Genomic DNA, 22629 nt, shown 5'->3' with positions numbered 1-22629 from the left:
CCCGAGTAGCTGGACTATAGGCACGTGCCACCATGCCCGGCTAATTTTTTCTATATATTTTTAGCTGTCCAATTAATTTCTTTCTATTTATGGTAGAGACGGGGTCTCGCTCTTGCTCAGGCTGGTCTCGAACTCCTGAGCTCAAACAATCCACCCACCTTGGCCTCCCAGAGTGCTAGGATTGCAGGCGTGAGCCACCGCGCCCGGCCTATATTAACTTTTTATAAATTATTTTATTGCTATTTTCTTTGCTACTTAAAGAGGCTTAAATGTTACATGACATGGCTTTTAGTTTTGCATAATCAGTGCTATATTTTTTAAATGTCAATTTTTATATTATTAAATTTGAACCATTGTGCAAAATAGAGAAAGTAATAGAATAATGAGAATGAAAATAATCATACTCTTACCACCAAGATAACCACTGTCAACACCATGGCATACTTTCTTCTTGTTCTTTGTGTATGTCTATTTATATACAGTTTTAAAAACTGAATACAGATTATACTATCATACAATTTTGAATCCTGCATTTTAATCCCCTTGAAATACTTGCAGAATATTTTAATTGCATAGTATGCCATCCTTTGGGCACACCATAGTTTATTTAAATATTACCCTTGCATTAGATATTTATTCCTCATTTTCACATTTTAATACTAGTAAGTATTAGCTTCGTGATAAGAATATTTGCTCACTTGCAGCATGCTCCTTTGCTATAGGAACGGCTGTTGTAACTACTGTAGACAATATCACGTACAGTAATAGTACCAGCACTTTGTAGTAATTTTCAGTGTTAGAAGTCAGATTCACATTCTTATGATGGTGGTTTGTTTTTGGTTTTTTTTAGGAAAGCAGTAGGGGATTATATGGGGAGAGGGCACTAGAAAAATAAAATTGAAGTAAGGAGTTAGACTTAGAACATATTAACAATACTAATTACATGATTTTGATTATGTAGGAATAGTAAATGCAGACTAAGGAAAATACTTTGCTTGTGCATCTCACATTAAGGAATTAAGAGGTATACATTGAGTCTTACTCTATTGAATTTGGCAGCTCAGCCACAGAACACCTACACTCTGAAAGCCTTTACTGTTGGATCCAAATGTGTTGTGTGGTCAAGTCAAAGAAACACGTGGTCTAAATGTAAGATCTTGGAAATAGCTGAGGAAGGCACAAGGGTAAGTGAAGTTTAAGTACTTTATCTCAAAATGTACTTGCAGCCTGTTAAGGAAGTTTTACCAAACTTTATTAGACCAGAGAATGCAACTGAACAGATATTTACCTGCTTGTTCCCCTTGGTAATTTGCTGTAGTGCAAAAATCATTTGAAATGTTCTTGTAAAAGAATCCTAGCAAAAAAAATCATCCTACTCTTTCAACTATCTTTCTTACCCCTAAAATCCTATTAGTCATCAAGTTCTACACTTTCTACTTATTCTTAGTTGGACCTTTTTATACCTAATGCCACTTATTACCTTAGTTGAGTCCCTGATTTCACAACACTCACAATTTCACATTACTCTAATAACCTTCTATTTGGTTTACTTCTTCTAGTCTTCCTCAAATTGATTGTCCACTGTGCCAGCGTGAAGTTTGTCAAATGCAAATCCGACGTGATTTCTACTAGGGATTTCCAGGCGATTGTCTTTCTCCTCTGTTCTGAAAACCACCTGTACCAGAGTCACCAGATGTGTTTCTTAAATTGTAGATTCCTGAGCCTTGGCCTGGCCTGTCAATTCAGAATTTCTGGGGTTAGGATTCTGGAATGTGCATTCTTCTACTGTTAATATTGGCAAACCGCTGATCTAGAATGTAAAAGTCAAGGTCATTAACATGATGCAGGAGTCCCTCTGGAATTGAGCATCCATGTACCTCTCCAACCATAGGTCTTAATTCTATATATTTTGTACTTTAGATTAGATGGACATCTGTTCACTTAACTTCTTTTATATACACACTTTTTCTTGCTGCTTTGGTGTATTTAATAATGCAGTTCTCTTTTGCCTATATTCCATCCCATTACCAAATGGGTTCATTCCCATTTATCTTTAAAGATTTCTATAGCTGTTGGCCCTTCCACGAAACATTCACTGACTCACAGACATTATTTTCTAAACTTCTCCTTGTCCTCGACCTTCCTCACCTCCCCCTCAAAGCTTTATACCTGTATTATATTCCTATACCTGCTACTGCAGAAGTCTGTACTTCCTGCATTGTATTATAATTATCTGCTTAGAGGTCTTTTCTCCACCAGATTTTGAATTACTTGAATTTTATCCATCTCTAATCTCCAAGCATAGATACTCCATATATGTTTGTTGAACTGAAGTAGCATTGAGTTTGAAACATATGATTGAAGTTTAATAGCATCATATTCATTGTCTTTTGAAATATGTTATTTTAAAAAAGATAGCTATGGTACATAAGTCAATTACCATTTTTGGAAGTTGCCAAATTTTTAAAATTTTCTGTTTTCTCTTATAGGTTATGAACTTTTCAAATGGTATGGAGGAGATAGTGAACCCTGAGAATGTCTGGAATGGCATACCCAAATTGGATAAGAGTCCATCTGAGGTATGGAATTATATAAATAGTAATTAATTAATGAGCACATTGGTCTTCATTTTGAAAGGTTATTTAACAAACTATTTCCAAAGCCCTTGTATTAGGAAAAATGGGGAAAAAATAATGTTATAACAACAGTTAAGAACAGCAGTAACAAAATCAATATTTCTGGACTTCAGCCAAGTATCCCTTTGAGAAAACTAGTAATTAATGTTTTATTCCTTGCTTTTCACTTACAGAATGAAAATTGATTGGTGTTCATGACTCTTATAAAATACATGCTTGAGGCAGAAAATCTAGGAAATATGGCAAAATTAAAAATAAGAAAGTAACGATAACCTGTAATATACCCATTCAAAGACAAACAGGTTGATCAGTTTTGTTTTTTCCATAATTTTTCTGTTTATATGGAATATAAGTATTTAATCTACATATTTTGGACACAATTGATTTCATTCTATATGTAGTTTAATATTGTTCATTTAAGACTATGTAGTGGGCAACTTCCCATGCCAATATGAGGTATCTGGGCATTTCAGCTTATCTTGTTTGGGGTTTGTTGAGCTTCTTTAACTTCCATTTCACAGTGTTTGTCTGATAGTTCCAATATGTGGTCACCTCAGGGTTTGTACCTGATGGTTGTCTTTTCCTTAGAGAAATGGTCAGCTTTTCCTGATTCTTGTATGTTGAGTAACTTTGGATTCTATCCTGGACATTGAAAATATTATAGGACTTTGGGTCTCATTGAAATCTGGAGAATGTCAAAGTTTTTGTTTTAGCAGATGATCATCCTATTTAAGTTCATACCACAAGTTCTGTCTCTCCTGTAGCTAGTGGTTCCCACATCAGTTTAGTTTGCAAAGCCTTTGCTGTGTTGTTCTGGTCTGCCCAGTATATAAGCCATTCGGGTTAGTCTGGGACTCGGTCAGTGGTTTATATGGTAGTCAGGTATCAAAGACTTTGCTGTGTTTATTTGGTCCTGTTCTGCATGTGCATAGCTCAGGGATGATCCTGGGACTTATATTAATTCCTTGTATTGGGTGTTAAATATTTCCAACTTCTTTCCTCTCTGAGATTTCCTCCATACTTTTTGACTCCTGGGTTCCTCTTTTATCCAGCCCTCAATAGCCTCTTTTTCTGTTCTCTGGCCAGAAATATGTTTTTCTCAAGGTTCTGTCATGAAGTTCTGTTTGGCTGAGCCTGCCTTTGGAGTGAAGCAGATAAAGAGAGAATGAAAATAATCTCCTCCTCCTACTCTTCAGATAGCCAGAGGACCTTTTCCTGGTTCCACTGGCCAGAGAGACAGGTCATCTCTCACATTTTTGGGTACCTGCATTGCCATTGCTGTCACCAGGCAGTAACTCGGGCTCCCCTGAGGACAAGGCCAGAAGAAAAATGAGAAAACAACAACACAACAACAACACCACAATATAATAGTAGTGGGATTTCCTACCCCTTCCTTACTCTATAGCTGCAGTCCTGAACCCCAGAGTGAGTGAAGAACCGACCGCACAGCAGGAGGTGAGCTGTGGGGTGAGCAAGTGAAGCTTTGTCTGTGTTTACAGCCGCTCCCCATCGCTTGCATCACTGCCTGAGCTCCACTTCCCTCTCCCCTAACACCACCCGTCTGTGAAAAAATTTTCTTCCGTGAAATGGGTCCCTGGTGCCAAAAAGATTGGGAACTGCTGCTCTATAAAATTCAGGGGCTCTTTATCCCAATCCTCTGGCTAGAAATAGGGGATTTCTCTCAGAGTTTTGCATTTTCCCCCAGCTGGGAAGTTTTGATTTAGCCTACCCTAAGGTCAAAACCAGGAGACAAAGAAGTAAAGAAAGAAAGAACAAAACCAAAAACCCTGTAAAATTCACCCCTGTTGTGAGTCATTATTCAAGTTTTTACTTTAGCCCTTATCTTCCCATCCTTGTTTACTTGTGAGTGTCCTCAGGTAGTTGCTTTATATATTCTGTCTAGAATTTTTAGTTGTAATCAGAAAAGAGAAAGTGAAAGAGAGAGAGGTTGCAGTAAGCTTACTCCATCTTGGCTGCAACCAGAAGGCCATAACAATTTGATAGCTGTGTAATATTTCATGGCATTAATGAACCATAATGCATTAAACAATTTCTCATAGTGTTGGGTATTTAGGTCACTTAAAATTTTTAGTATTAAAAATATGGAACATCTCTCTTCACCTTCTTATGCTAGTTCTTTTTTGGTGTACTTGTCAAAAAGAATAGCCTGATAGTTTTTTGCATCAGTATTTACTAAACCTTCCTTTTACATTCTGATTGTCTCCATCTATTAATTGTGAAGAGTCCACAGACAAACACATACATATGTACATACAGGATTCTATTTGGACAAAGTACCCTATTACCTGGTAAATAGGAAAAAACTATTTGGGACTATTTAATGTGGACATAAAATAATATATACACAATTACCTCTGGCCTTAAGCCAATTAGCAGACACATAGAAACTAACTAGTAAAGCTTTACATTTTTGGTTTGATTACTAATGGGAGTTAAAGATTCCTCAAATTTGAGTAAGCTCTTAGATAAGGATGCCTGCCTACAAATGAGCTAGTTTTCTCTAAAAAGTGAATATTGTGAGTACTATGCATGACTATTTTTTTATGATATATCAAGTCACTATGATCTGGGAGTCTTTCTAATTATAATTTTTTAGTATTTGTTTTTTTCTGAGCTATTTCATTTTACCATAAGAATATAGCTCACTAATTAGTTTCTGTATCACATCATGCACGCACATTGAAAAGAATATAGGAGAAATATATCCCTGCCCCTTGTCTTCAAAGGATCTGCGGCTCATCGTAGATAATGTGTTTGAATAGCAGCCCCTTGAACAATGATGTCCCTCCCGCCTTCACCAAAACCAGACTTGTCAGAGGGTTTGAGAGCTCACAACTGAGACAGGGTACTTTACTCCCTGTGTGGAGTGCTCCAGTGGAGATGTTCCAGATAATGAGTATTTAAATAATGGAAAATGCACTTGAAGTGATTCTTCACTATAAAATTAGATTGCCATAATTTTAATAGGAATACTTCTTACTGTTTACTTTCTTTCTGATTTATCCAGGGTCCTATTTCTGATTTAAACTATTTTGTACTTAAAGAATTGGTAGTAATCCAAAGGTTCCTTTTGTTAGGTTGTACTCCAAACAGTGGGAAAAGATCTTTACTTCATGTCATCGGATGATACCATAATTCAAGGTAACTTGTGTTTTTAAAACAAAATACTTTTATCACCCAGAATTGCCAGGTCTTAAAGATACCATTATGCTGAATCTCTCAAACAAAAATGGTTAATTAATTTCTCTGGATGTTAGTGGTGGGGGGGAAAAACCACTTCAGGTAAAAATGTTTAAATGTGCTTATGGGGATAAATAACCAAAAGGAGGATTTCTTGATATATCACAAGAAATTTGTTTGTTGATTGAATTAATCTTGAAAGTTAAATGGTGAGTTTGATAAATTCATATTTTAAAGGATTTTCTTAGTGTTAATTAGCTTATATATTCAAATGACCTTTTTAAAATAATCTCTTAGGATTTATGAATTTTTAGTTTACATAAGATTTAGCTTGTTGGATGTTCTTGGTTATTTTATATTGCTCATAAATAGCATGTTGGTTCTTAGAATTGAGGCACATTGAGGATAAAATTAGCTCTTGGTGACTTTAGTATTATGTGAAAAATACACACTAATCAAAGAGAGCAAAGAACTCATTGATTATTAGACTTTTTTTTTTTTTGTCTGGCTTTATTGCTCTGGCTAGAGTGCCGTGGCATCAGCCTAGCTCACAGCAACCTCAAACTCCTGGGCTCAAGCGATCCTCCTGCCTCAGCTTCCCGAGTAGCTGGGACTACAGGTGTGCACCTCCATGCCTGGCTAATTTCTTTTCTATATATTTTTAGTTGTTCGGCTAATTCCTTTCTATTTTTAGCAGAGATGGCATCTTGCTCTTGCTCAGGCTGGTCTGGAACACCTAACCTTGAGCAATCCACCCGCCTTGGCCTCCCAGAGTGCTAGGATTTCAGGCCGTGAGCCACTGCGCTCGGCCTTGATTATTAGACTTGTTAACATCATTCTAGCAAAATATAATACTCCAATTTCATAATCTTTTAGAGAGACTTGATGATAGGTACAGTGCAAGAACCAAAATACTAAAAAGAAGAAAAAAACCTATTTCTATAGGAATAATTCACTGTAATAGTTAGAATACTGATCTGTCCCCCTTCCCTCCTTTTAGAGGACATTAAATTTGTCATAGCAGCACCCACATAAATAATTTTTTTGTTTTTATATTTCTTTCTCAGCTTGAGGTTTTTCTCTTCTCGTTTCAGATAAGGAGTCTGGAGGTGATGTAGATTTAACCGTGGATCCATAGATGTGGCCAATCAGTCAGAAGCTGCTCTTAAATAAGTGGCATCTTACCCAGACCAAGAGAGTATTTGAGGAAATCGAAAGCATTTTACGCTAAGAAGTTGTCATTTTCAAAAACTTTGATATAAGTGGAAAACGAAATAGGTCTCAGGTTGACTGTGCAGTGTATCTGTAGTCGTATTGCTGTCTGTATGGATCTAGGATCTTTCCTCTGCTTTGTGTTGTTTCTAATCAGTCGAGAGGATTTATTTGGTAAACAATTTACTAACTCATAACTCACATTTCGAAAAAACTATTTTGATATCTTTTGAATATAGTGTTTAAATTAAAATAGAAAAGTATAAGTTCATGACAAGTGCATGATACGAGGCTACTTAGGAGGGTAGCTTTGTTAGCAGTAATGCCTTCAGAATTTTTGTTTTGATTTTGAAACTTTGGCTGCCTGTCTAATAAAACATCTGACTAATATTCTGTTCGAATTTGGAGGTATTCTAATGTGATATAAGATCTGAATAAAGTTTATCCTTAATGGCATGGTGGTCTCATTTTATTAAAAAGAAAATAGGATTCTTGAATATCCGTGGTTCCTCTCTCCTCTGTAATTAGAGATTGGGGGAAGCAAAGTAATAGTAAATGTTAGTTCTTATGTACTGGGTACTTTAAATACATTTTCTCATTTTAACCATCATCTTTGAGATACATATTAATATTATCTATATTTTATAGGTGAGAAAATTGAAGCTTTTTAGAGAAGTTAAATAACTTGCCCAAGGTCAGATATCTAGTGATTCTCAGAGGCTTGACCAAACCCACACCTATCTAACTTCAAAGCCCATGATTTTAAACATGATTTTGCAGAGTATAGATCTTAGCTACATGCTACTTAGTTATACAAGATCCGGGCAGGTTATGTGGTATCTTTGAGCCTTCATCTTCCTCATCTGTAAAATGGTGATGATAAAACCTTTTTTACAGTGTTTTTAAGATTAGACATAATTTATTTAAAGTACCAGAAAAGGAGTAGACATTTGGTAAATGTTTCTTTTTCCTGAAAAAAATTAAGTGTGCACTATGCTAGTTTTTTTTTTTTTTAACCTTAACTTATTGGTTATTTTCAGAACTTGTTTTCTCCATTCAGCATCAGCATATACCACCAACAAAGGATTGTAAAAAAAAAAAATTGTTCTTGAATGGAACATCATTACAATTGGAATGTTTATCCATTTCTGAAATGAGTAAGGAGAAGCTTTGCCAAATGAGACTGGGGAAAAGATGTTATGTGTATGAAACATTATCAGACCCTGAAGCCTAATAGAAATGAACTAAGAACTGAGTATAATTTCAGTAAGTAGAAAGGAAAGGGTTTTGCATTAAAAATAATTGAGGTAGATGAGTATATTACTTATTCCTGGGATAAAGAACAGACGAGTGTGACTCACTCATATAGACAATGTAATTGTGAATTACCAGGACAGAAGGTCAGAGAAGATGCATTAGGGTCAGATTATAGAAAGCCTTCAGTTTCAAGCTGAGTTTAACTCCCTATTTTGAAAAATTTAATCTGAATGGCTATAGGAGAGAGAAGTCAAACTTCTCAGAATGAGTGATCCTGCCCCTTACACCACTAAGCTAGGCCTGAGGTACAAAATCAGGATACACAGTAAACTTAATAGCTGGGCAAAAGGGATAGAGATGAAACAGTTAACCAGATTTGCTTACTAAGTACTGACTACCTTGTTCACACAGGCTAAATTAATTATGGAGAATTCACAGGAACAAGATAATACTTAGACTAAAGTATATACTTAACTAATGATTGGCATAAATTCTTATATCCCTCAGGGAAAAAAATGATTTTCCATGATTCCCAGATGTGTAAGTGTATATATTTTTAAGCTGTCTTTTTACCTCCACTTAATTAAATGGAATAAAATGATACTAAATAATAAAAGAATACTACTTTTACTACTATATATAGAATTTAAAATATCTATTAAATAGAATTAATTGGAAAATGAAGAAGATAAATGTAATTCTGAATGTTTCCTTTGTTTTCCTGTACAGCCTTAGGGTGAATAACTAATGTGTTATAGTTGGAATCCCTGCTATATGCTATAATCGAATGGCACCTTTCTTTAGTAAGTAGAATGCATCAGAGACAAAGCATTAAAGAAAATGCAAAAACATTGCCAATTTTTTTTAGTTCAAGCCTCACTCACTATATCCACTATATCCACTGCCTCTGCCTTGTCTCCAAAATTCTTAACCCTTGTCCCTTCCCCATTTAGTCATCATATCAAAATTGTACAGTATCACCAATACTGTGCTCAAACAATGGCTTTATTATTAATATTAGCTTGATCTAATTTTTCTTATCATGACTAAAAGTCAAAGAGAAATGCTGTCAAATTCCACCTAGAATATCATGTTGCTAAAATTCAATCATACTGTTCATAATAGAGAATAAAAGGCAATAAAATCTGTTTTTACTGTATATTTAAGCAGTATTATGTCATTCCAACAAGTTTTCACGGGCATGGTGCCTCTTTTAATATACCTGTCTGTTACTAAAGTAATATAAAAGCAGTTTTTAACTTTGACACTAAAAAAAGATATCTTAGTAAGATTAAATTTTAGGCCGGTATGATTTTTGTATTCTGCATTCTTCATATTTAAATGAAAAAATCTTAGTTCAAGCCTCACTCACTATTATAGTATAGCCTACATTTTAAAATATGAGTGCTTTGGGAAAATACATTAAAATCTCTCTCACACACACACGCACAATGTTAGACAGTTTTGAACCAAGACTTTTTAAAAAGCTCTTTTAATCCTAATTCTGTTTCTGTATTCCTGTAGAGTTCTGCAGAGCGGCATGTTGGTCGGTCGTGTTAATATTGCTCCCTGGAATAAGATTCTTATCCTCTCCTTCAACCAGATAGTCCCACTTATCAAAATCTTTATGAAGTCCTGAAAAACATAAATGTTAATAAACATATTAAACTTTTGACAGCATTAAACAGTTCAGTGCCTCTAGGTCAGCAGTCCCCAACCTTCTTAGCACCAGGGACCGGTTTCATGGAAGACAGTTTTTCCATGGACAGGGGTGGTGGGGGAGGCAGAGGTCAGGCGGTGATGTGAGCAATGGGGAGGGGAGCAGCTGTAAATACTAATGAAGCTTCACTTGCTAGCCCACCTCCTGCTGTGCGCCCCCCTTCCCAAGTTTCATGTAAGACAATTTTTCCACGGATGGGGGGCGGGGAGTGGTGGAACTCTTCTGCCTGGTCCCTAACAGGCCAGGAACCAGTACCGGTCTGCCGCCTGGGGGTTGGGGGACTGCAGCTCTAGGTGGTACAACAGAATTATGAATTACATAAATTACATAATGATTGTAGAGGCAAGGTGTATCCTGTCAGCTGCCTGCAAATTAGAGAATGGAGGGAGGACCCCAGCTGTCAGAACTCTCCAAGTGGAAGTGCAACCCAGGCTTCATAGAAAGACTATAAGCTTTAACAGATAGACTTGCTTTGCATGATACATAGTCTGTAAAGCAGCACAGTTAACTTTGTCAAATTTTGCTTTCAAACTGATTTACTGCTTTATTCAACTGTAAACCAACTGGAAACAGTTAAAATGGGACTAAAGTGTTAAGATAGACAGTTTTGTCCTGAGATTCATCGGGTTTATCAAGAAAGAACATTAGTTTCTTACCTAAATGCTTTTGTAAGAATGCTAATGAAGCTTTGTTGCTAAGATCAATAGCTACATTTGAATCTATATCTCCTTTTAATGCGAGTATGTGTCCAAATATTTTGCCAGTTGCAAAAGTGAAGTCAGCAAAATTCTGATGGACTGAACCCCTAAAAGAGAAATGAAGTATTTTAAAAAATCACATTGTTTGATAAAATTATCTTTGTAGTTAGGGTATAGGAAAGATACTGGCCTGTTTGGCCTATTTATTCAAAAGCATGGAAATAAAACTTGTAATTTGATTGCCTTAGATCTATTTGTCGAATTTCAAATCACAAGTTTAGTTTATTGTATCTCAAACAAGCAGTACAATTAATCAAAGTATGCGCCTAAACTATCAACATAGTTTTGCCATCTTAACGGTAGCTTGTTTATGCCAGCAGCAAAGAAGCCTAGAGAGGAAGTGGCAATGAAATTGCAAAAACAGCTTGTTGAGAATTGAATATTTTTCCTTGCAAGATGTGGTCCAAAACCTGGAAGAAGTGGTAGTCAGTTGGTGCAAGGTCTGGTGAGAATGATGGACAACAGAGAGCTTCCAAGTCCAACCTCTGTAGTTTGAGCAGCGTTGTTTGTATGACATGTGGTGGAGTGTTGTCTTGCAAGAAGATTGGCCCGTCTCTATTGGCCAATCTCAGCTTCTTAATTGCAAGCATCCTCATCATTTTGTCCAGCTGGTTGCAGTAGATTGCAGTAATAGATTACAGACTGCAGTTAATGACTGACCAGGTTTCATGAAGCTGTAGTGGATAATACCAGTGCTGGACCACCAGACACCATTGGCTTTTTTTGATGAATATTCGGCTTTGGACTGTGTTTCAGCACTTCATCTTTATCCAACCATAGTGCCGAATGCTGGTGATTGTCAAAAAGAATCTATTTTTCATCACATGTAACAATACGGCATAGAAATGGTTCACCTTTATGTCATGACAGCAAAGAAAGGCAAGCTTCAAGATGATTTTTCTTCTGACACTTGTTTGATTCTGGCGGAACCCATCTATCCAGCTTCTTGACCTTGCCGATTTGTTTCAAATGGTCCAATATTGTTGGAATAGTAGCGTAAAACCTTACTAATTCACACGTAGGTTGAGATGGATTTGCTTACCCTATAGCTTTCAGCTCATTATTATCCACCTTGGTCTCAGGTCGCCCATTTGGCTCATTTTCAAGATTAAAATCACCAGAACGGAACTTCTCAAACCATCGATGTACAGTGTGTTCATTAGCCACATCCTTCTCAAACACTATGTTGGTATTTCGAGCTGTCTGTACTGCATTGGTTCCACGACAGAACTCATATTTGAAAATGATGTGAATTTTTGACTTATCCATTGTTTCAAAAAAATTGCTCTAAAAAATAAATTTGAAAGATAATCACAAGCCAAACCATGTGTTTGAAAAAATTAGGATGTACCTTCACAATAAAAATAAAACAAGAAGTGTCAAAGTGAAATGTCAGAGATATCAACTGTAGTTAAGGAAATTGGACATTTCTTATTTAATAACCTAAATATTTGAGGGTCACAGACTGTTCCCTTAGGGATCCTACAGTATATTCATCTTCCCTCTAGAAAAACAATTCAAAGAATCCTGTCTTAGTTGGTACCTTGATTTTAAAAGGAATGATTCCTGTTTTTTAGTACACTAGAATACTTCCAATTTGAGTAGGTGGAATGTGTTCTGTGTTAAAGAGGCCCTGAACTCAGAGCCACAGCCTGCCACCTGCCCTCACCACGGAACTTGATATCTATCTGATGCAACTCAAAACACATTGGATTTAAGCTTTGAATTAAATAGATTTTTTTTAAAAATTTTTCCCATACTAAACTGTATAAAGTTTATAGAGATATAACTTCTCTACATTCATCCATAGCCTAACATCAAATGGAATGGCCTTTTATTTATGTTCATTTTCTACCACCTCTGGGACATTTAACATCTGATGTCTTTCTTGTACTTTTTTTTTTTCCTCTTCATTGCCTCAACATTGCATCTTCCCTTCTGGCCCTGACCATTTTGTGCTCTTCATGGGCCTTCGCCCTTCTCTCAGTGGCTAAATGTAGGCATTCCTCAAGATTCTATTCCCAGAACAATTCTTTCCTCATTTTGCAGTCTCATCTAGTCCAGGGTTTCATCTATAATGTCATGCAAATTCTGTACTCGTCCAATTTGTGGCCGGACGTCTCCATCCAGATTTCCCAGTTCTCAAGCTACCGAATTCCAAGGTTAAAAGACAACATCTTCCCCGTCCCACCCAGTGCAACTCTTCCTCTTCACTTTGCTGATTCTTATAAGCAAACCATCATTCTTTTGGTCATCCAAGCTGAAAACAGAGCCACCCTGACTCCCTCTCACTCTTCCCCACATTCTAGTTGAAACTTGAGTGTCAGAAACATAAAGAAAGGGAAACAGAGTCAGGGTCATGAGAGAGCTGAGAGCAGAAACCTGAAGGCCGTCAACAGTCGAGGACTGGCCTGAGGAGAAGAAAAGGAAAGAGCACATAAATGATAGGAGAAGCCGCGCAGAGGAGGGTCATGGTGGCCGAGGGAGCAGAAACAGAGCTAGTCAAGTGTCCAGCGGATGTGGAGAGAGAGGCTGAGGCTGCAGGTGAGGTGTGCAGAGGCCTTTCGTGTGCTTAGCAGGCCAGTTTCAGCACACGCTGGTGGTGGCTCAGGAAGCTAGACCACAAGAGTCAAAGAGCGAATAGAAGTAAGCACATGAAATATTAAACATATGCTATTTTTTTCAAAGTTTCTGGCAGGGAAGGGAAGAAAAAGGATATGGTGAGAGCCTAGCAAAGAGGCCTATACTCTATGTGTTTCCTTCCTGCCTCTTTTTTTCTCCTAAATAGACTAGGTATCAGATGTGAGAGGGGTGAGTTCTATCTTTGCTTTGGAATATCTCACGAAAGTTCACAACCCTAGAAGGAGTTCTTTTTCATGTCCAGGATATAAACATAGTGCTCAAGGGTACCCCGGTATAGTTTTGGGGTAAACTCATATTCTTTCCCAACAGGTAAATACATTGCAGGTCTCAATAGATGATATGACTTTTTCTTCAAAGAGTTCCTAGTCTAGCCTAATGATGAAATACTTCCCTCCTACTCCACGCCTATAAATGTGTAGGTATGTTCTGGTGTTTAGATAAAAGTAGCATGTAGTATAAGGCTAATATCAATTACTAGTATATGCATTCATACATTAACACTACTAAAACATTTCCATTTTAAAAAGACTAAGTCTAAATGTACTCAAAAACTGAGATTATCTAATAAGAATTATCTAATGTTCTGCTTATTGGAAGTCTAAACAACCAACTCAGCAATTCAGTATTGGCTACCAAATAATATCTGTTGATATTTATCCAAGTTTCTGTTTCAGATGATGAAATAAGTCTCTCATACTTACCTGATAGTAATCATTTTTCTTTCTTTATCTGGCAAGTAGCATTGTTTCATTTTTTTGATATTATCTAAATATTGGAACCGTTCAGAGTTGATAAAAAAGAGAGGCTGAGGAATTCGGGAATACACCTCATCACCCACTGGAAGCATCCATGGGTCCAGGGCAATACCACACCTGCATTCGTCAACAATAAGGAAAGAAGGCTGCTTACACACTAGCCAGCATACAGGACTTTCTAGTAATTCTTGGATTAGCAGACATACACCACACCAGTTTGTTATGGGTTACCTTGCTGGGGGCAAGAGATATTCTACTCCAATATGGAAAGGGGATCTGATTAGCTTTATAAGGTTGCAGCCCTGCAATTATACAACCATTTTCTTTAGAAGGCCTCTAGGAATTGCAACCTTTAAGAACATATATCCTTAACATTTTTATTTTATTTTTTAGTTATATTGTTTAAAATAAATTTTAAAATAAGTAATACTTTCTTGAAAACCATGGGGGTATCTGAAAAAGTACAATAAATGCACCATTTTCCCTGTGTTTCCAGAGCTTTTGTGCATTCTGTATTGTATGGATTATGCCTTTTTCAGAGTAACAGTAGACTCATTACTTTACAGTGAGAGGTGCTTCACCTGAAACACTGTCTGGGTATTGAAGAAAAATATAGGAAGCATGGCACTTGAAAATACAACTTTCTTTTTAAGTTTATCCTATGTTTCTTGATGTTTTGCTAAATGAATAAAAGAAGAGAATTCCCTTACATTGAAATAGATTTTAAGAAATTCAGGGAGAAATGTCACAAATTGATTCTGCCCACTTTCTCTGTGGTTAGTTTTACATGATCTCATCAGTCTGCAATGAAATACTTCAAGAATAAAAAAATGTTTCTACAAGTTAGAAAACTGGGGTCTGCTCCTCACTCCTACACAAATGATTGTGTCATTTGAGATTCAGCTCCACCTTAAAAATGGAAGGGGAAAAAAAAACTGATTAAAAAAATGTCCTACCTATTGGGGAAGCCTGGCAGTACTGTAAGATGGCAATGTTATTATTACTATCATTAGAAAAAACATATATAGAGATGTATTTCTAAGTGAAAAATGTTAAGCCCTGAGCAAAAAAGTAAGAATAATGAGGGAAAAGATATAAGGGTAGGGAGAGTTTTTAATAGCAGGAGTAGTAGGTGGTTTCTGCCTAGGAAAATTTACATAGAACACTTGATGCAAGCAAAGGAATAGACTTATAAACTTCAAAGGCTCCTTTCTTCACTAAGAATCTGATAAACAATGATATCTCCTATGTGTTATCACTGCCCCTCCCCCAATAATTTACTGCCCTTTTGCTTTATCTGTCTTGTTCTCTTACCTGAATCTCTGGTCTTCACTAAGAGTTTGAATAACTGTTGCTCCACCAAAAGAATGTCCAATTATTGCTACTTTTTTCCTATCAATAGAGTCCTATGTGAAAAAGCATGATATAAATTCATAACTATCTCACATGGTATTAGAAGAACAGACTAAATGACTTTGTCTATCATACAATGATGGTTCGTTCATTTCATGGGAACAGCTAAGGACCTTGATTTCTTATAAAAGAGAACATACATATACACACATATATCTATCTATTGTTCACCATATATACATATATATAAAAAAACATTTTTCTATCTCTATATAACACATATGTAAAAGTTCAGAAGTAAACTTAATGATCTTCTTAGTCACCCACACTTGCAACTTTGACATTAATTCTGAGTTCTGCCTCTCCCCACCCCACATTCATTAGTTAGTTCATTCCATGAGTATTGATGGAACACCTGCTCTGTGCCAGGCACCGCAGTCTCACTTGCAGTGAGCTCACCGCCTATCCAGGAAGACAGTGATACAGAGACATGCTGCAATACAATACAGGGGTGCCAAGAAGCGCATATGACAGATAGCGAACCCGGCACAGGGGTGGGCACTGGGATCCATGGAAGCTTCCTGGAGGAGGTGATGTCTAACTGGAGTCTTGAAGATTAGGTGGGAGCTAGTCAAGGGGAGAGGTGTGTCAGGTCAAGGGGGCATGTACCAAGGCATGGATACAGGAGAGAGTAGCTGGGTGATGGGTAACAAACTCTTCACTGTATCTGGAGAACAGACCGTCATCCTCTTCTCCCTGCACTCCACATGCCACACACATTTTTGAGTCTCTGCTCATGCTGTCTGTCCACTCTGTCTGATATTCTTCCACCCTCTCCCAAATGTTTGTCCAAAACTTTTGACCAACTTTTCAAGATCAAGCTCAAAAACACACAGGAGTCAGCCAACAAACTATAATACTTCCACTGGAGGTATAAAGTTGAACCATACCACACTGCCATTTTTGCAGATCCAAACTGACTAGTGGCAATTTCATGCACAGTTTAACCAAATACATTCCCCTTTGTTGTAATACTTTTTTTTTTTTGCAGCCTTTCATCATGTTGTACCTTGCAATATAGCAGATAATCAGACAACAAAGAACAATAAAGAACTACAGGACAAGGGGAAAAAACGACTTTTTTTTTAAGCTTACCTTCAGTTGTCCCACATCAAACTCTAAATCTAATACATTCTTCACTGGCTTTCCATGATCAATGTCAAGAATCAAATCGAGAGCTTGGGAACATTCCTTTGCTCTGTGACGTAACTAATACGGTTATTAAAAGAAGGAAAAAACAAAGTGAAAAGTTATAACAATTATTTCAAAATTTGTATAGAAGTTGCATGTGAGAAAAATATTTGATTGATTATAAACTGGAAACGTCTAAGTGGTCCGTGATTACAATACATGGTAGCATAATGACACAGGCATCGGCTTCGCACATAGGTATAGCTTGGTCTAAATCCTGGCTCTGTTGCTTACCTACTGCATGACTTCAGATGATTTACTTAACCTCTCTGAACTTCCTCTTATTGTATAATAATGCCTACTCTAGTGAAATGTGGGAAGGCTTAAATGCCATAACATACGTAAGGCATCCCTGTAATGAAGCAGCCAGTGTGCTTTATTCCACTTAATCATCCCAATAGCCTTGTAAGACAGATACTGTCATTAGTCATTATTTAGTGACAGATAAAACACGGAAGTGCAAAGATTAACTTGTCCAAGATCACCCCACTGCAGAGCAATGGAGCCAGGATTCAAACATAGAAACTTGTATCCGAAGGCCTATACTCTTAATGCTATTGTATTCCACCTCTCTGGAAAGTAGGATTTTTTTTTTATATTGCCTCTGAGAGGAAATTTATTAGTTTATTTTGTAGCACTTTTGAGATTCTAAAATTAGAGGTTTTAATGCAAGAAAATCCTGAATATTCACTGTTATCACCCAGGATTTTTGAGTTTACCTTTGTTTTGACTATGAACCAGATATTTCATTAAGGGAATTTTATTACTTAGAGAATCTACTGACAGATCTTTTGGGAACAGGAGATAGGAGAGGTAGCATATCATGCCATACATAAAATTAAATTAGCAAATGTCGTCATTTTGTACATGCTTTTAACTTGCGAAGCCACTTCTCCTCTCACTGCAATGTACCTGTTTATTTCGTTCAGATTTCACATCGTCACCTGATTTTAGGGTTCTAAAGTAGAGCCAAGACTTGTTTCCTATTTCTGCAGCAGACTGGTCCTTGAAATAGTAAGTTGCAGATGCTGATCCATTTCTATAATACAAGCAAAATTCATTACTTACACATGCTCCCTCCCTTCCTCATCTGACCCAGGCTCCTCAACTCTATCCCTCGCTCAACTTTCCTCTGATCTTTTAACTTCTCTTTCTTCTTCCACTCTACTTTTTTTTTTCTTTAATTAAAAAGGACCCAAAAGAAGTTCTAGAAAAAAGACCTTACTGTTTATTGTCGAAAAGTTATGGGTAAACTCAGCCCGATCTATCTTCACGGTTCTGGGAGGCAACGTTAGCCACGTTGAAAACTCACCCTTGGGAACCAAATCCCAGTGCTGCCACTTACTAGCTGTGTGACTTGGGGCAAATTATCCTTTCTTACTTTCATTTTGCTCTTTCTTAGAATAATGAAGATAGTAACTATCTCATAGGATTGTTATGAGACTAAATGAGATGGTATATGAAAAATACTTAGCATATAGTACATGGCATGCAATAAACAGTCTAGAAATGTAAGCTGTTTTTTAAGTCTTAACAATCTAACACGATTTCCTTTTTTTAATGTCATCACAGTTGAAAATTCCATCAACATTTTTTATAAACTTTTATGAAAGTTAGAGGCATGGTTCTAGGCATTCACATTCCCTGTATTTGGCTAAAGAGCCCAGTTATTATACACCAGGTAACATACCTGTGTTCTACAGCAGCAACTATAAATCCATGAGATGCCAGGTCAATGCCAATAGCAGAATAAATTGTCCTTCAAAACAAAGAGAATGAAGCATTACAATTACCCGTCATGATTGCAAGGCTGGTTCCACTAATAAAAGTGGGAGCACAGAGGCCATTACATCCCTGTAGAGGTGCCCTGCAGTAGAGTGGAGAGCTGTGGTTCTCAAGTGAGGGTGGTAAGTTAGGCCCATGGGGGATATCTGGCAATGTCTGGCAATATTTTTATTACCATGAATGGGGGGAGGGTGCTACTGGCATCTAGTGGGGAGAGGAATGCCACTAAACATCCTATAATGCACAGAACAATCCTCCACAACAAGAGATTATCTGGTCCAAAATGTCAACAGTACTGAGGTTGAGAAACGGTGGTGCAGTGATTACCATTATTGCCTTTGAGATTTGGTGGGGGTGTTTAATCTTAGTTCTGCCACTTGGCTATATGATTTCAGGTAATTACTGAATTTTTGTCCTCGTCTGTAAAATGGAGTTAATAATAAAGCCTTTACTTTAGGGTAGTTGTAAAGTTTTGATAAGATATAATAATATATGTAGGAAAGCAATACAGCATGGTAGTTAAGAGAATGGGACCTGCAGTCTGACCACTGAGTTTGAATCCTGGTTCCACCACTTATTAGCTGTGTACCTTGGATACGTCCTTATCTTTTCTCTGCCTTGGGTCCTTATGCATAAAAAGGTGATGCTATAACAGTATGGCACCTCACAGGTAAGGATCAAGTGAGTTAATACATCTTCAGTACTTATAGTTATATCTGAAGCAGCGTAAATATTTAACACGTTAGCTGTTATTTAAGTGACTGGACTGGGTGAAATGGTGAAAAAATCATGTGCTAAGCAACTGCATTTATACCCTCTTCTATGTCTTCATTCTACACAATCTTTTTCTTATATCATGGAAATATCCCTAGAGAATAAAAAGGAGGTGACTAGGAATCATGTCTTCTGCTGAAGATACAGGACGTCTTCAGAAGGGGGAAATGGTCTAGCACAGGGATCAGCAAACTTTTTCTGTTAAAGACCAGAGAGTAAATATTTCCAGCTTTGTGGGCCATACGGTCTTTGTCACAACTACTCAACTCTGCTGTTATAGCACAAAAGTAGCCACAGACAATGTAAAAAATGAATGGGTGTGGCTGTGTTCCAATAAAACTTTATTTACAGAAACAGGCACAGGGCTGGATTTGGCCCTTGGAGTCTAATTTGCCAATCACTAGTGTAGTAGAAATCAAATAAGTAGCTGCACTACAATTAAAATGCTGGAGATAATTCTTTATTGCAGGTGCTACCCCACTTCTTCCCAGCTAAAAGCTACCTTTTGTTTTCTGAAAGTTTTATAATCTCCCAAGGTAGATGGAGGGGAGACAGTTAGAAGATGGTATAAATGGACAGGGTGTGCTTGTCATGGAAATGGCTACTCAGATATCATGCTACAGAGAGCACAGCTTACTAACCGCCCCATCCCTCCCTGCCCCTCTGGACCCATCACCATGTTCAGGTGGAAGCCAAGCTTCCTGTGAGCTGCTCCCAGTGACCTGGCACAGCCTGGGTCCTAATGTAGGCCCGTTCCTGTGAGAGGCAGGACTCTTGACAAGTCACTTGGGGTCAAGCATTCCCTTCACTGGCCCCCCGATCTTTCTGAGAACTGTGCTGCAGTCTGACTCTTCTTCCCCAGGGCTTCTCCCTTCCCCATTTCCTTTCCAGGCGTCCAACCTGCATCATGGTCTGAGAGCTCTCCCCAACCTTTCCTGCTCCTTTTCCTCTATCCATGCAAAGGTATTTCTCTCCATAAATGTCTTTCACAGATAATCCATTCTTGGTGTCCATTTCCTGAACAATCTGAACTGCACAGAGGATGGCTTTGAGAGCGTAAATATTATAATATAGAAAGACAATAAGCAAAACTGCATCACCCTCTCTTCTCTGCAGTGAGGGTAATCCCCATGAGCTGGTAGAAGGGAAAAAACTACTTGACATGACAGAGCTAAGGTCAATGAAGAGACCACAGTGAAATATTGAGGAATCTGAACTCCTCCAGGACAAGGGCCAGCATGACATTCCAAAATCCTCTATTCCTTTTTTGAAAAAAAAAAAAAAATAGCCATTGATCCCTAAGAGGCTAAAATTGTTCAACCTCTCAAACATTACCTGAATGCTCCAAGACCATGAGAAAAAACAATTAGTGGATATTTTTCACCAGTCCTCAGAGGGGAATTCCAGCTTGCAGGGGTTGTCATTGAACCTAGACAACAGTGCGTGATTATAGTTAGTGTTTTCTCCGGCTTGAATGTTGTTAGTTAATTTAACTTACATCTCCTTAGCATAAAGTCCTGACCCATGGAATTTATATCCATGTTTTATGGATTCCTAGTAAATTCATCAAAAGGTCTGCTACTAGATACCCACCAATCATGCATTCTTTCCTCAGACTGAAAGATCATTAATTATCAGTTCTTCAGACTGTAGGATAGTTATCAGTTCTCACTACCAGCTCTTCACTTAAGGTGGGAGATTTTCCTACTTACAGATGTATCCACAAAGGCTAATACTTACCACCATTCCCAGGTTTTGGAAGAACTTTAGAGGGAGTATTTGGAAACCAGACTATCCAGTAAACCTCAGGAATGTTACACTGAGAGCCAGAATCTGATAATCAGAGGTTCCTCTCATTATGATTTGGTCGTGATCCAGTGGAAGGTGGAGAAACCACTAACTTCATACTAAGGTGTGGCCTTGGATGCCGCTCAGCCACTTACTAACTATTGACCTTGGCCAAGTTACTCACACCCTCTGAGCTTCAGAATCCTCTTCTGCAAAACTGAGGAAATGACATCTATTTCATATGGTTTTTGTGGGAGTTTTATTTAATTGGGTAGTATATGTAAAGCACCTATCCAATCACATTGTAAGAGGCTCAAAAACGAGAAGATACTGTCTTCTCTTCCTTCGCTTCTTCCCAATTATTATTGTCATCATTATCATTAGCAATTACTCGTGTTTCATTTTCCCATCTAGAAAACGGAAATGTGGTCATGAAGACAGAATGTGACAATTGCTATGGAAGTGCTTTATAAGTTGTTCAGCACCCTAAAGATGTGTAGTTATGGTATTTTCATCATTTCTATTATAAAGTGGTTTTTAAGAAAACTCTAAGGAGAGGTTTGTCATGAATCTCAAAAGTTGTAGACAGTTTTGAAGGAGAAATTTGAAGGCACAGTTAACATCAGCCCAACACTAGCGTCTGGTCCAACAGATAAGGAAGGAAGAGTCTATATTAGTGTACAAAGTAGGGGATGAAGGCACATCAAACTGCCTTAGTGAGAGAGGCTGGTCCCTCAGGGGTAGGTGATGGGAATGAGAGGAAAGTCTTTCCATTTATGACAAGTAAGAAATTAGCTTTGTCTCCTTTTTTTGGATCTGGAGAGTTATGGCGGCTTCTTTTTCCTTTCTCTTTGTGTCTGACTTTAGCACACAGCATGCAGGGTAGTGGTCACCCCAGAGAACTTCACACATTCTTGCTCCCCCCATGGGATGCAGGAAGAAAAACTAAAGAGCAGCCAGAGGAAGACGTTAGAGCCAGTCTGATGTTCCCAGCCACCCCCATCACATTCAAAATGGATAAAATGAGAATTCTTGATTCTGTCATAGTTGCTTGGACTTTTAAGAAATACTTTCCTTGCCATCGTAGGAGAAGTTCAGACCGCAGAAAATCTACTTTGGTCTTAATTGCCTGAAATTTTTGTTGTTTTCAAGGTTTTCTTATACACTAGAGCCTACAAAGTAGAATCAACAGAAATCTTACCAAATAATAAGCTCAAAATTTTTCCCATAAGCCAATGTGTTCCAAGAAATTTACTAAGACCAAAAAAATATTCTGTGTTTGGGATCCACAGGGTGTTAAGGCGATCATCATCTTGAGATGGATAATACAACCGCAAGAAGGTGCCCTGTCGAGGAAAGAAATGAGTGCACTTTCAGTAAAGTTTCTTCTCAAACATATTCCAGCAACTATTTTGCATATTTCATTAGTGGGGACCCAAATACCGCTGTTGTTCACAAAGAGGTCTAGAAACTTTATAAGCTGCTGTGGTGATGGA

At 37.5% G+C, this 22629-nt stretch overlaps 2 protein-coding genes across 3 annotated transcripts in view; one reads left to right on the top strand and one right to left on the bottom strand.

The window, feature by feature from the left end:
- Positions 1-6955, top strand: part of TDRD6 (tudor domain containing 6) — a 13935-nt gene extending 6980 nt beyond the window's left edge. Inside the window, exons 2-4 of the mRNA XM_012664645.1 lie at positions 1060-1184; positions 2490-2579; positions 6932-6955. Coding sequence (XP_012520099.1) covers positions 1060-1184; positions 2490-2579; positions 6932-6955 — 239 coding nt within the window. The remainder of the gene's footprint in view (positions 1-1059; positions 1185-2489; positions 2580-6931) is intronic.
- Positions 6956-9615: 2660 nt separating this feature from the next.
- The window catches only part of PLA2G7 (phospholipase A2, group VII (platelet-activating factor acetylhydrolase, plasma)), a 28697-nt gene continuing 15683 nt past the window's right edge, over positions 9616-22629 (bottom strand). For both annotated transcript variants that reach the window (XM_012664660.1, XM_012664661.1), the window contains 9 exons: positions 22335-22479; positions 20681-20774; positions 18477-18545; positions 17699-17825; positions 16691-16804; positions 15497-15588; positions 14129-14299; positions 10683-10831; positions 9616-9941 (listed from right to left, as the gene is read on the bottom strand). In XM_012664660.1, coding sequence (XP_012520114.1) covers positions 9805-9941; positions 10683-10831; positions 14129-14299; positions 15497-15588; positions 16691-16804; positions 17699-17825; positions 18477-18545; positions 20681-20774; positions 22335-22479 — 1098 coding nt within the window. In that variant the 3' untranslated portion in view covers positions 9616-9804. The remainder of the gene's footprint in view (positions 9942-10682; positions 10832-14128; positions 14300-15496; positions 15589-16690; positions 16805-17698; positions 17826-18476; positions 18546-20680; positions 20775-22334; positions 22480-22629) is intronic.

Source organism: Propithecus coquereli, unplaced genomic scaffold (assembly GCF_000956105.1).
Source record: "Propithecus coquereli isolate 6110/MARCELLA unplaced genomic scaffold, Pcoq_1.0 Scaffold90, whole genome shotgun sequence".
Taxonomy (NCBI): Eukaryota; Metazoa; Chordata; class Mammalia; order Primates; family Indriidae; genus Propithecus; species Propithecus coquereli.
The sequence above is the reverse complement of the archived record's forward strand: the minus strand, read 5'-3'. Positions and strand labels throughout refer to the sequence as shown.